General features: G+C 38.4%; 1 protein-coding gene across 1 annotated transcript in view; it reads right to left on the bottom strand.

The window, feature by feature from the left end:
- Positions 1 to 12,311: 12,311 nt before the first annotated feature.
- MFSD14B (major facilitator superfamily domain containing 14B) overlaps positions 12,312 to 14,992 on the bottom strand; it is a gene marked incomplete at its 3' end in the record, with an annotated part of 78,858 nt that continues 76,177 nt past the window's right edge. Inside the window, exons 11-12 of the mRNA XM_079706463.1 lie at positions 13,287 to 13,429; positions 12,312 to 12,563 (exon numbers count right to left, since the gene is read on the bottom strand). Of these exons, the coding sequence (XP_079562589.1) occupies positions 12,312 to 12,563; positions 13,287 to 13,429 (395 nt within the window). The remainder of the gene's footprint in view (positions 12,564 to 13,286; positions 13,430 to 14,992) is intronic.

The raw sequence follows: 14,992 nt of genomic DNA, 5'->3' as shown, positions 1-14,992 counted from the left end.
GACATCCAAATTGGAAAGGAAGAAAACTATCTCTACTTGGAGATGACATGATCTAATATATAGAAAATCCTAACGAATAACACACACACACACATACACACACACACACCCAAAAAACTACTGGAGATAATAAATTCAACAAAGTTGTAGGATACACAATCAACACGCAAAAACCAGATGCATTTCTATATATTAGCAATTAACAATCTAAAAATGAAATTAAATGTAAAGACATCCATGTTCATTGGTGGGAAGGCTTAATATTGTTAAGACGATAATACTACACCAGAGGTGATCTACAAGTTCAATGCAATCCCTAGCAAATACCAACTACCTCCCCCACCCCTGCCTGAAATGGAAAAGCTGCTTTTAAAATTCATGTGGAATTGCAAGGGACACTGACTAGTCAAAATAATCTTTAAAAAGAACAAAGTTGGAGAACTCACACTTTCTGATCTAAAAATTTACTATGATAAAGCTCCAGTAATCAAAACCGTTTGGTACTGGCATAAGGACAGACATGTAGACCAAAAGAATTGAGGTGAAAATTCAGAAATAGACCCACACATCACTGTTCACTGAATATTCAACAGGGGTGTCAAGACCATTCAATGGGGAAAGAATATTCAACAAGTAATGCTGAGATCACTAAATACTCATGTGCAAAAAAGAATGACCTTGAAATCTCACCTCACACCATATACAAAAGTAAATTCAAGAAGGGGAAAGAACTAAATGTAAAAGCACAAACTATAAAACTCTTAGAAGAAAACATATGGGTAGGAGAGACCTTCAAGATGGCAGAGGAGTAAGATGTGGAGATCACCTTCCTCGCCACAATACATCAGAAATGCATCTACATGTGGAACAACTCCTGTAGAACACCTACTGAACGCTGGCAGACGACCTCAGACTTCCCAAAAGTCAAGAAAATCCGCACGTACCTGGGTAGGGCAAAAGATAAAAGAAAAAACAGAGACAAAAGAATAGGGATGGGACCTCACCTCTGATAGGGAACTGTGAAGGAGGAAAAGATTCCACATACTAGGAAGACCCTTCACTGGAGGAGATGGGGGGTGCACAGGGTGGAAGCTTCAGAGCCACGGAGAAGAGCACAGCAACAGCGGTGCAGAGGGCAAAGTGGAGAGATTCCCACACAGTGGATTGGTGCCAACCAGCACTCACCAGCCCAAGAGGCTTGTCTGCTCACCCGCTGGGACAGGAGGGGGATGGGAGCTGAGGCTTTGGCTTCAGAGGGCAGATCCCAGGGAGAGGACTGGGGTTGGCTGTGTGAACACAGCCTGAAGGGGGCTAGTGCACAACAGGTAGATAGGAGGGAGTCTGGGAGAAAGTCTGGAACTGCCTAAGAGGCAAGAGACCACTGTTTCAGGATACATGAGGAGAGGGGATTCAGAGCACCACCTAAATGAGCTACAGAGATGGGCGCAGGCCGCGGCTATCAGTGCGGACACCAGAGATGGGCATGGAACTCTAAGACTGCTGCTGCAGCGACCAAGAAGCCTGTGTACAAGTACAGGTCACTATCCACACCTCCCCTCCCAAGAGCCTGTGTACCCTGCCACTGCCAGGGTCCCGTGATCCAGGGACAACTTCCCTGGGAGAACACACTGCGTTCCTCAAGCTGTTGTAACATCACGCTGGCCTCTGCCACTGCAAGCTCACCCTGCATTCCACACCCCTCCGACCCCCGCCCACTGGCCTGAGCCAGAGCCCCTTAATCAGCTGTTCCTTTAACACCATCCTGTCTGGGAAGGAACAGACGCCCTCAGGCCACCTACATGCTGAACCCCAGAAGCTGTGCAAACAAAGAAAAGACAGGGCAATTTCTCTCAGCAGCCTCAGGAGCAGTGGAATAAACCTCCACAAACAACCTGATGTACCCTGCATCTGTGGAATACCTGAATAGACAATGAAACAACACAAAATTGAGGCGGTGGACTTTGGGAGCAACTGTAGACTTGGGGTTTGCTTTCTGCATCTAATTTCTTTCTGGTTTTATGTTTATCTTAGTTTAGTATTTAGAGTTTATTATCATTGGTTGATTTGTTTATTGATTTGGTTGCTCTCTTCCTCCTTTCTTTTAGTATACTTTTTAGGGCTTCTTATCATTGGTGGATTTGTTTTTAGGTTGGGTTGCTCCATCCCTCCCTCCCTTCCTTTTCTTCTGAGCCGTGTGTTTGACAGGGTCTTTGTGCTCCGGCCAGGTGTCAGGCCTGTGCCTCTGAGTTGGGAGAGCCCAGTTCAGGACATTGGTCCACCAGAGACCTCCCAGCTCCATATAATATCAAACGGAGAAAGCTCTCCCAGAGACTGCCAACTCAACGCTAAGACCGAGCTCTACTCAACGACCAGCAAGCTACAGTGTTGAGACACCCTATGCTAAACAACTAGCAAGACATGAACACACCACCACCCATTAGCAGAAGGGCTGCCTAAAATCATAATAATTTCACAGACACTCCAAAACACACCACCAGACGTGGACCTGCCTACCAGAAAGACAAGATCCAGCCTCATCCACCAGAACACAGGCACGAGTCCCCTCCACCAGGAAGCCTACACAACCCACTGAACCAACTTTAGCCACTGGGGACAGACACCAAAAACAATGGGAACTACAAACCTGCAGCCTGCAAAAAGGAGACCCCAAATACAGTAAGTTGAGCAAAAGGAGAAGACAGAGAAACACACAGCAGATGAAGGAGTAAGGTAAAAACCCACCAGAAAAACAAATGAAGAGGTAACAGTCAGTCTACCTGAAAAAGAATTCAGATTAATGCTACTAAAGATGATCCAAAATTTTGGAAACAGAATGGAGAAAATACAAGAAACGTTTAACAAGAAACTAGAAGAATTAAAGAGCAAATAAACAATGATGAACAATACAATAAATGAAATTAAAAATTCTCTAGAAGAAACCAATAGCAGAATAACTGAAGAACGGATAAGTGACCTGGAAGATAAAATAATGGAAATAACTACTGAAGAGCAGAATAAAGAAAAAAGAATGAAAAGAACTGAACACAGACTCAGAGACCTCTGGGAAAACATTAAATGCACCAACATTTGAATTACAGGGGTCCCAGAAGAAGAAGAGAAAAAGAAAGGGACTGAGAAAATATTTGAAGAGATTATAGTTGAAACTTGCCTAATATGAGAAAGGAAATAATCAAGTCCAGGAAGCACAGAGAGTCCCATACAGGATAAATCCAAGGAGAAACACACCAAGACACATATTAATCAAACTATCAAAAATTAAATACAAAGAAAAAATATTAAAGGCAGCAAGGGAAAAGCAACAAATAACACACAAGGGAATCCCCATCAGGTTAACAGCTGATCTTTCAGCAGAAACTCTGCAAACCGGAAGGGAGTGGCAGGGCATATTTAAAGTGAAGAAGGGAAAAACCTAAAAAAACCTCTACCCGGCAAGGATCTCATTCAGATTTGACGGAGAAATTAAAGCCTTTACAAACAAGCAAAAGCTAAGAGAATTCAGCACCACCAAACCAGTTTTACAACAAATGCAAAAGGAACTTCTCTAGGCAGGAAACACAAGACAAGGAAAACATCTACAATACCAAACCCAAAACAATTAAGAAAATGGTAATAGGAACATACATATCGATAATTACCTTAAATGTAAGTGGATTAAATGCTCCAAACAAAAGACACAGACTGGCTGAATGGATACAAAAACAAGACCTGTAAATATGCTGTTTACAAGAGACCCACTTCAGACCTAGGGACACATACAGACTGAAAGTGAGGGGATGGAAAAAGATATTCCACGCAAATGGAAATCAAAAGAAAGCTGGAGTAGCAATTCTCAGGTAAGACAAAATAGACTTTAAAACAAAGACTATTACAAGAGACAAAGAAGGACACTACATAAATGATCAAGGGATCAACCCAAGAAGAAGATATAACAATTGTAAATATTTATGCACCAACATAGGAGCACCTCAATACATAAGGCAAATGCTAACAGCCATAAAAGGGGAAATCGACAGTAACACAATCATAGCAGGGGACTTTAAACACCCCACTTTCACCAATGGACAGTACATCCATCCAAAATGAAAATAAATAATGAAACACAAGCTTCAAATGATACATTAAAGAAGATGGACTTAATATTTATAGGACGTTCCATCCCAAAACAACAGAATACGCTTTCTTCTCAGGTGCTCATGGAACATTCTCCAGGGATAGACCATATCTTGGGTCACAAATCAAGCCTTGGTAAATTTAAGAAAACTGAAATCATATCAAGTATTTTCTTCTGACCACAACGCTATGAGACTAGATATCAATTACAGGAAAAAATTTGTAAAAAATACAAACAGATGAAGGTTAAACAACACACCACTTAATAAGCAAGAGATCACTGAAGAAATCAAAGAGGAAATCAAAAAATACCTAGAAACAAATGACAATGAAAACACGATGACCCAATACCTATGGGATGCAGCGAAAGCAGTTCTAAGAGGGAAGTTTATAGCAATACAATCCTACCTTAAGAAACAAGAAACATCTCAAATGAACAACCTAACCTTACACCTAAAGCAACTGGAGAAAAACAACAAAAATATCCCAAGGTTAGCAGAAGGAAGGAAATCATAAAGATCAGATCAGAAATAACTGAAAAAGAAATGAAGGAAACAATAGCAAATATCAAAACTTAAAAGCTGGTTCTTTGAGAAGATAAATTAATAAACCATTAGCCAGACTCATCAAGAAAAAAAGGGAGAAGACTCAAATCAATAGAATTAGAAAGAAAAAGGAGAATTAACAACTGGCACTGCCGAAATACAACGGATCATGAGAGATTTCTACAGGCAACTATATGCCAATAAAATGGACAACCTGGAAGAAATGGAGAAATTCTTAGAAAAGCACAACTTTCCGAGACTGAACCAGGAAGAAATAGAAAATATAAACAGACGAATCACAAACACTGAAATTGAAACTGTGATTAAAAATCTTCCAACAAACAAAAGCCCAGGACCAGATGGCTTCACAGGTAAATTCTATCAAACATTTAGAAAAGAGCTAACAGTTATCCTTCTCAAACTCGTCCAAAATATAGCAGAGGGAGGAACACTCCCAAACTCATTCGACAAGGCCACCATCAACCTGATACCAAAACCAGACAAAGATGTCAAAAAGAAAGAAAACTACAGGCCAGTATCACTGATGAACACAGATGCAAAAATCCTCAACAAAATACTAGCAAACAGAATCTAGCAGCACATTTAAAGGACCATATACCATGATCCAGTGGGGTTTATCCTAGGAATGCAAGGATTCTTCAATATACACAAATTAATCAATGTGATAAACCATTTTAACAAATAGAAACAGAAAAAATCATCATCTCAATAGATGCAGAAAAAGCTTTCAACAAAATTCAATACCTAGTTATGATAAAAACCCTCCAGAGTAGGCATAAAGGGAACTTACCTCAACATAATAAAGGCCATATATTACAAACCAACAGCCAACATCGTTCTCAATGGTGCAACAGTGAAACCATTTCATCTAAGATCAGGAACAAGACAAAGTTGTCCACTCTCACCACTATTATTCAACATAATTTTGGACGTTTTAGCCACAGCAATCAGAGAAGAAAAAGAAATATAAGGAATCCAAATCAGAAAAGGAGAAGTAAAGCTGTTGTTGTTTGCAGATGACATGATACTATACATAGAGTCCTAAAGATGCTACCAGAAAACTACTAGAGGTAATCAATGAATTTGGTAAAGTAGCAGGATACAAAATTAATGCACAGATATCTCCTGCATTTCTGTACACTAATGATGGAAAATCTGAAAGAGAAATTAAGGAAACACTCCCATTTACCAATGCAACAAAAAGAATAAAATACCTAGGAATAAACCTACCTAAGGAGACAAAAAACCTGTATGCAGAAAACTATAAGACACTGATGAAAGAAATTAAAGGTGATACAAATAGACGGAGAGATATACCATGTTTCTTGGATTGGAAGAATCAACATTGTGAAAATGACTCTACTACCCAAAGCAATCCACAGATTGAATGCAATCCCTATCAAACTACCAATGGCATTTTTCACAGAACTAGAACAAAAAATTTCACAATTTGTATGGAAACGCAAAAGACCCTGAATAGTCAAAGCAGTAATGAGGAAAAAAAAACGGAGCTGGAGGAATCAGACTCCCTGACTTCAGACTACACTACAAAGCTACAGTAATCAAGACAATGCGGTACTGGCACAAAAAGAGAAATACAGATCAATGGAACAGGATAGAAAGCCCAGAGAGAAACCCAGGCACCTATGTTCAACTAATCTATGACAAAGGAGGCAAGGATATACAGTGGAGAAAAGACAGTCTCTTCAATAAGTGGTGCTGGGAAAACTGGCCAGCTATATGTAAAAGAAAGAAATTAGAACACTCCCTAACACCATACACAAAAATAAACTCAAAATGGATTAGAGACCGAAGTGTAAGACCCGACACTATAAATCTCTTAGAGGAAAACATAGGAAGAACACTCTTTGACATAAATCACAGCAAGATCTTGTTTGATCCACTTTCTAGAGTAATGGAAATAAAATCAAAAATAAACAAATGGGACCTAATGAAACTTGAAATCTTTTGCAAAGCAAAGGAAACTACAAACAAGACGAAAAGACAATCTTCAGACTGGGAGAAAATATTTACTAACGAATCAACTGACAAAGGATTAATCTCCAAAATTTTCAAGCAGCTCATGCAGCTCAATATCAAAAAAACAAACAACGCCATCCAAAAATGGGCAGACCTAAATAGACATTTCTCCAAAGAAGACATACAGGTGGCCAAGAAGCACATGAAAAGCTGCTCAACATCACTAATCATTAGAGAAATGCAAATCAAAACTACAACGAGGTATCACCTCACACCAGTTAGAATGGGCATCATCAGAAAATCTACAAACAACAAATGTTGGAGAGGGTGTGGAGAAAAGGGAACCCTCTTGCACTGTTGGTGGGAATGTAAATTGATACAGCCACTATGGAGAACAGTATGGAGTTTCCTTAAAAAACAAAATATAGATTTTCCATATGAGCCAGCAATCCCCTATTGGGCATAAACCCAGAGAAAACCATAATTCAAAAAGACATATGCACCCCAATGTTCATTGTAGCATTATTTACAATTGGCAGGTCATGGAAGTGACCTAAGTTTCCATCGACAGACAATGTGGCACATATATACAATGGAATATTACTCAGCTATAAAAAGAAACGAAACTGAGTTATTTGTAGTGAGGTGGATGGACCTAGTCTGTCATACAGAGTGAAGTCAGAAAGAGAAAAACAAATACTGTATGCTAACAGATATATATGGAATCTAAAAAAAAAAAAAAAGAAGTTCTGAAGAACCTAGGGGCAGGACAGGAATAAAGACGCAGACGTAGAGAATGGACTTGAGGACACGGGGAGGGGTAAGGGTAAGCTGGGACGAAGTGAGAGAGTGGCATGGACTTACATATACTACCAAATGTAAAATAGCTAGTGGGAAGCAGCCGCATAGCACAGGGAGATTAGCTCGGTGCTTTCTGTCCACCTAGAGGTGTGGGATAGGGAGGGTGGGAGGGAGGGAGATGCAAGAGGGAGGAGATATGGGGATATATGTATATGTATAGCTGATTCACTGTTATAAAGCAGAAGCTAACACACCATTGTAAAGCAATTATACTCCAATAAAGATGTTTAAAAAAAAAAAGACAACCACAAATGGTACGGGGAACTGGATAACTACATGAAAAAGGATAAATTAGGACTTCTATCTCACACCATATACAAAAAATTTACCCAAAATGGATCAAAGACCTAAATGTAGGAGATAAAACTATATAACTCTTAGAAGTGAAAAATAGTTGTAAACCTTCATGACCTTGGATTAGTCAATGGTTTCTCAAATATGCCACCAAAAGCACAATTGACAAAAGAAAAAATAAACTAGACTTTATCAAAATCTATGCATGAGAGGACACTATCAAGAAAGTAAAAAGAAAAACCACAGAATGAGAGAAAATATTTATTAAACAGTATATCTGATAAGAGTCTACATCCAGAATATATAAAGATCACTTACAACCCAACAACAAAAGATAATCCATTTTAAAAATGGGCAAAGGATTTGAACACACATTTCTGCAAAGAGAATATTCAAATGGCCAGCAAGCACATGAAAAGATTTTGGAGTCAGATAGTACGGATGGCTAAACAATATCATGACTATACTAAAAAACACTGAATTGTACCTTTAAAATGGTTAAAATGGTGACTTTTAAGATGTGTGAAAAAAGAAAACATATAAATTCATTACCTTGGATTTGATAACAGATTCTTAGATACGACACCATACAAAACACCAAAAAGAAAAAAAGCTGATAAATCGGACCTAATTAACACAAACTTTTGGGCATCAAAGGACACCATAAAGAAACAGAAAAGCCAACCCACAGAATGGGAGAAAATATTTGCAAGTCATACATCTGGTAAGAGTCTAGTGTCCAGAATATATAAAGAACTCTTACAACTCAACGAGAACAAACATCTTGATTCAAAAATAGGCAAAGGACTTGAATAGACATTTTTCCAAAGAAAAGATACAAACGGCAAATAAGCACAAAAAGATGCTCAACATCATCATCAATCATTAGGGAAATGCAAATCAAAACCACAATGGGATACCATTCTAAACTCACTAGGATGTCTATAAACAACAAAACAGAAAATAACAAATGTTGGCAAGGATACAGAGAAACTGAAGCCCTCTTACATTACTGATGAGAATGTAAAATGTGCAGCTCTGTGTTGGTTGCTCAGATGGCTAATCATAGTTACTACATGACCTAGCAACTCTACTCCCTGACACACACCTAGGAGGACATGTTCACACAAAAACTTAGACAAGAATGTTTATAGCAGCATTATTCATAACCTAAAAGTGAGAACAATCCAAATGCCAACTGACATTTGATTGGTACATTATCAATTGATAACTGAATAAAGAAAATGTGATATATGCCACACAGTGGAATATTCAGCCTTAAAAAGGAATAAAAATTGACACATGCTACAACATAGATGAACCTTGAAAACATGCTATGTGAAAGAAGCCTGACACAAAAGGTCACATACTGTATGATTCCATTTATATGAAATGTCCAAAATAGGCAAATCTATAGACATAAAGTATATTACTGGTTTCTAGGGGATGGGGATAGGGGGAATTGGTAGTGATTGCTAATGGGTATGGGTTTTCTCTTTTGGGATGATGGAAATGTTCTGGAATTAGATAGTGCTAATAGCTGTACAACCTTGTGAATAAACTAAAAACCACTAAACTAAAAACCACTTTGGAATGGTTAAAATGGTTAATTTTATCTCAATTTAAAAAATCTACCTAATTTAAAAAAATGACATTTGTTATACTGGGTAAAGAAACTAAAATTTTGATAAGCAGTGGTAAAGAACAAAGACTCCATGAGAGCATCTTTTAAAAACTGTGGCAAAATATACCTAACATAGGGCTTCCCTGGTGGTGCAGTGGTTGAGAATCTGCCTGCCAGTGCAGGGGACACGGGTTTGAGCCCTTGTCTGGGAAGATCCCACATGCCGCAGAGCAACTAGGCCCGTGAGCCACAATTACTGAGCCTGCGCATCTGGAGCCTGTGCTCTGCAACAAGAGAGGCCGCGACAGTGAGAGGCCCGCGCACCGCGATGAGGAGTGGCCCCCGCTCGCCGCAACTAGAGAAAGCCCGCGCACAGAAACGAAGACCCAACAGAGCCAAAAATAAATAAATAAATTTATATATAAAATATATATATATATAACATAAAATGGATCATTTAAGCCATTTTTAAGTAGTTCAGTGGCATTAAGTACATTTACATTGTTGTGCAACCATCCTCACCATCCATCTCCAGAACTTTACCTGCAAAACTGAAACTCTACCCATTAAATAATAACTTCCCTTTCCCCTTAGTCCTGCAACCACTATTCTACTTTCTGTATGAATTTGACTAGATATTTCATATAAGTTGAACCATATAGTACTTGTCAACTTGTGACTGCCTTATTTCACTTAGCATATCTTCAAGGTTCATCCACATTGTAGCATGTGTCAGAATTTCGTTCCTTTTAAAGGCCAAATAATATTCCATTTATGTATAATATATACCATATTTTCTTTATCCATTCATCCAACAATGGACATGGGTTGCTTCCACCTTTTGGTTACTGTGAATGATGCTGCTAATAAACATGGGTGTACAAGTATGTTTGTTTTGTTTTTGTTTTTGTTTTGCGGTACGCGGGCTTCTCACTGCTGTGGCCTCTCCCGTTGCGGAGCACAGGCTCCGGACGTGCAGGCTCAGCGGCCATGGCTCACGGGCCCAGCCGCTCTGCGACATGTGGGATCTTCCCAGACCGGGGCACGAACCTGCGTCCCCTGCATCGGCAGGCGGACTCGCAACCACTGCGCCACCAGGGAAGCCCTACAAGTATGTTTGTACCCCTGCTTTTTTTAAAAATAAAAAATAGTTGTGATCTCTTTTTGAAGATCACAACTTTTTGAAGGGAGATTTTGAAATGAAACTTATTTTGAAAATACACATATCTTCTGCATTAGCTTAAGGACTAAAAACTTATTTCAGTTGAAAGTCACTCAAAGGAGAACCCAAAGATCAATGGTACTGTTCGCTTTAAAGAAACACAAAAGACATAAAAGTATCCGTTGCAAATTTATTATGCATTAGGAAGCTTAACTTAAAAACCAACAGCATAGTAAAAAGATATGTTATCTTTGTTCGCAGCAGAACAGGTTTCAAAATATATTTTCTTTTAAATGTATTCAGTCAGTACACAATCCTTTATAAAAGTTGTATATATTTTTTTCTGTCAATACCTTCATTACATTTATAAATACAAGATTTACATAGCACCCCATCAAAAAAAATTAAAACTCCTTATGAACATCTACATATATTTCATACCTATAAAACTTTCAAAGGAGTGCTGTGTTAAAGATGGGCCCTAGTTAATGGTCCACTTACTGGTGCATGAAAATACATATAATCTGTAAAGTTTTCTTTGTCCATAAAACATCTCGAAAAATTAGCAAGACACTTATTGTGAAACTGAGCTTCTTAAACCATTATATTTTAGAAAGGAATTTGCTGTGCATATTCCCATGAGATTCAAATGGCAGATACATAGATGAAAATAAAGACTGACTGAAAACAAATGCCTACATAGAGCAGTTAAGGCAGGGGTGTGATGAATAAGAAACACTGAAAAGTAAGACACAGGAGATGTGGGTAGGAGCAAATATAGTAAGAATGCATTACGTGAGTCTAAACTTGGATATAAACTCCACTGGTATCCAGTTACTAACTCTCATTCTCACTTAGGAATGTTTACATTGTTGAAAACTTTCTTACAAGCACCCTCCAATTTCTATGTTGCCACCAGAATGGCTGATGTATGTTTTTCTTCTGTAAAATCACCTTGGATCTAACCAAAACATTAGGTCCAGGAATCTGAATTGCTAGTTCTTCATGATTTATATTTATTAAAAAATTTTCCTTCATCTGGTAAAGGTTATCACTAATCAATATTATTACTGTCCAGAGGTGTATATGCTGAATTTCACTCTAGCCAAGAATAGGAAGTAGAGAGAAGGAAAGGAGAGTAAGACTAGTTATTTGCTTGACCTTTGAACAAAGGCAATAGATCCCTGATACTGAGTGACTCTTGGAGCCGCCACTCATAAACACTTATGGGCTAAACGGGCACAGTTCAGAGAAACAGAAGGGAAGAAAATATGGGATTCTTTATCTCAAATTTTGCCAGAGAAGGCAGTTGTTACTAATCCTGCACCTTCTACTGAAAAGGACATGGTCACTCTTACTCTGGAGTTATTAAAGGAAAGTCATCCTTTCTACCAGAGATGACTTTTTCTGAGTTTCAAAGTGAGGACTCCAGATAACTTTGAGAGTTGCATTTATTTGCAGAAAAGTATTTCAACCTTAACTTGTTCTAACATATAAGCAGAAAGAAAAAGAATGGTAGAAAAGGAACAGGAGGAGGAAGGGGCAGGAGACGAGGGGTGGAGGTTACTTCTCAAACTCGGCCCTGAAGGATGCCACTAGTATCTCCCCTCCAGCACCATGAAGTCTCCAGTGTGGTGTGGCTCCCCCATGGCTCTCAGAGATGGAGTCTACAGAATTCTCGTTTCTTCAGAGTTTATAGCTCAGTGCACTGATTCCCAGGCTCCTCGAAGGAAGAGAGCTCCCAGATGCTGCTGTCCTGCAGTAGTGGCTCAATGTCTTCATCACTGCCTCGTTCTGTTGTGTTGGTTAGGCTGCCGCTGATGCTGTTGCTGTGTTTTTGAATTCCACTGCCTTTACTGTATTCAGGGATGAATAAGGCAACCAGAAAAGATATAAGAACTATACATGCCCCAAATAAAAACGGTGGGCCTGGGATGACAGCTCCCTGATGGGTGTGGGAAACAAATGAAGATGAAGAATTTGGTTAGTCTTTCCAATCAAAATTAATCCTGGACGACCCCAAAATAGCACACCACTGAAAAGTGAGTTATTTTCTCATAAGCAAATGTTCATTAAGTGTCATAGCAAATTCTAACAGAGCCTGGTGTCTGGAATATGATGGAGGGCAACTAATCACTGCTTTGTGCACCACTTTCCAACAGCTTAACCAAACTTTCCAACAGCTTAACCAAACATGTAAACAATAGTTGTTTATCTCTAATCCTGCCCTGTGACCTGAGTTCATGCACTATGTACATGAACAGTAATTCCAATTTTGTATAGAAATCTATATTAAATATAGCTTGGAAGGAGGGAAGTAATAGCAAATAAATAGTAGAAAAAGCACTCTAGCTCAAATTCTAGCTGGAATTTTAGGTCATTTCATCTTTTATTTGGCCTGAGCTTCACCAGAGGACAGCATTCTGATCAGAGTAATTATATAGGTGAAAACAGAATCTGAACAAAGTTAAGACAAATCTTTTACATAAGATATTAAATCACTGAAATGATCCCTCCCTAGTCCCAGGAAGCAATGAACATAGCACTTACTACTGTCAAATACAATAGTATTATAAAAATAAGAACACTTTCCAAATTTGAGGTCGGAAGATTTTGCTATAAATCAGACACAAATGCTATTGTAAACCTAGACTTATTACCAAATTACCTGCAGGGCAGCATTGTTAGATTTCAATTCCAGTTCCAACTCAGTCAGTTCCATGTGGAACATGTAGAATACGAAGCCATACAGGGCTGGCCCCACGCCATTACACAGTCCTCTTATTCCAGTTATGACACCCTGGGCAACTCCTAGGTCAGAAAAAAGAGAAGGGAGCCAGTCTTCTCAGATTGGAGACTAACAGTACTTTCTTACTAATATGAAATACTGCTTCTGCTGGACTGAGTAGTCTAGGCTGTGGAAAGTAGATTTTAGGGACTTTACCCATCATATTTTCATTCATTGCACAAATGTTTCCTTGGTTTTCTATATCCTTTTAATGTTGTCCTCACTCAATGTCCTAAGATCTATAGGGTATGAAATGACAGTGATGTTTCTAAAATCCCTTTGAGGCTGAATTCCCTAACAGCAGATCTTCCTGTAATCAGGGAATAATAAAAAGTTTTGATATTCTCCATTTATAGGCAATTTACACTTTTCTGTGGATTGAGATTTTCCTTTTATACTCATTTAATGGTGCTTTTACAATAAAAATCTGCCCTTTGCCTCTTGTATCCCTGCCCATGTGTGAGTCCATAGCGGTCTTGATGCTGTGTGCTCCCAGCACCTTCAGACAGATTATGTTCCTCGCAGTGACCTCTATACTCCAGGTCCATCTCCCTGTACACCTCTACTGAAAAACCCAAGTGCTAATTTCTAGATATCTCTGGTATCTAATGTGGCAGGTAAAAAATTAGCTTGAATCATGAGATGAATGTTGCTGTAAATCAAAAATGGTCAAATATAATTCAACCTAATACAGTGTGTTCTAATAAGTTTATATGCTGACATTTAGAAACATCTGTATTAATACATGTAAGCATAAAAAAAGCCAAAGAAAATTCATGCCCTGAGATAGGACAGTGTCTCTTAGATGCCAAGGCAATGTCCATCCTTCACAGATAGCTCATACCTTTACTTCAAGCACACCTCCCCAAGGATGCAGTCAGCTAAGTTAACATAACCAGGGTAACACACAGAATTTGTGGTCTTCAAATGATACTGCTATATTTAAAATAGATAACCAACAAGGACCTACTGTAAAAAAAAAAAAAAAAAAAAGATTAAAAAAAATAAAAGTAAATATGAATAAGATGGCTAATTTCTGATATGGAAAAATAGGTGCAATGAATAAACTAGCTTTTCCAATCTAGTTTTTTATTGAAACTTTAAAAATATCTCTAAGGCATTAAAATTTTTTTCTTCTGAAGTTCACTACTTCCTGACTACAGTCAGGTAAGCCATTAAGTAATGGAGAAAGAAAAGGACTAATTTTGGCAGTAGGAACTGCTTGATAGGGAAGCCAGAGGCACAAGAAGGATGAAGTAAGAGTCTAGACAGAGTGCTACTCGACATAGTCATCTTAATTTTGTCTCTCACTCTGCATCCAATTATCAAGAACTGCTCAGATTTATTTTTCTTTATCCACTCAAAGAATCATTTCCTAAGTTGAGTAATGGACTTTGAGTGATTCCAAATTAAAGAAATTTCAGTGAAAGAACTCATTGTTTTACTAACTACTCTGTTAAAATATGATTAAAGTCTAGTAAATTCTAACGGTGACAAATAAAAGAGGAGTCAAAACTGAAAAGAGAAAATGGATAGTTGTCTTAGTATTCTGACCTGCTGAGTCCAGATTTCAAAAATATGATCAA

This window comes from Hyperoodon ampullatus, assembly GCF_949752795.1.
Source record: "Hyperoodon ampullatus genome assembly, chromosome: 6".
NCBI lineage: Eukaryota > Metazoa > Chordata > Mammalia > Artiodactyla > Ziphiidae > Hyperoodon > Hyperoodon ampullatus.
Note: the sequence above shows the minus strand (reverse complement) of the source record. Positions and strands in the feature narration are given on the sequence as shown.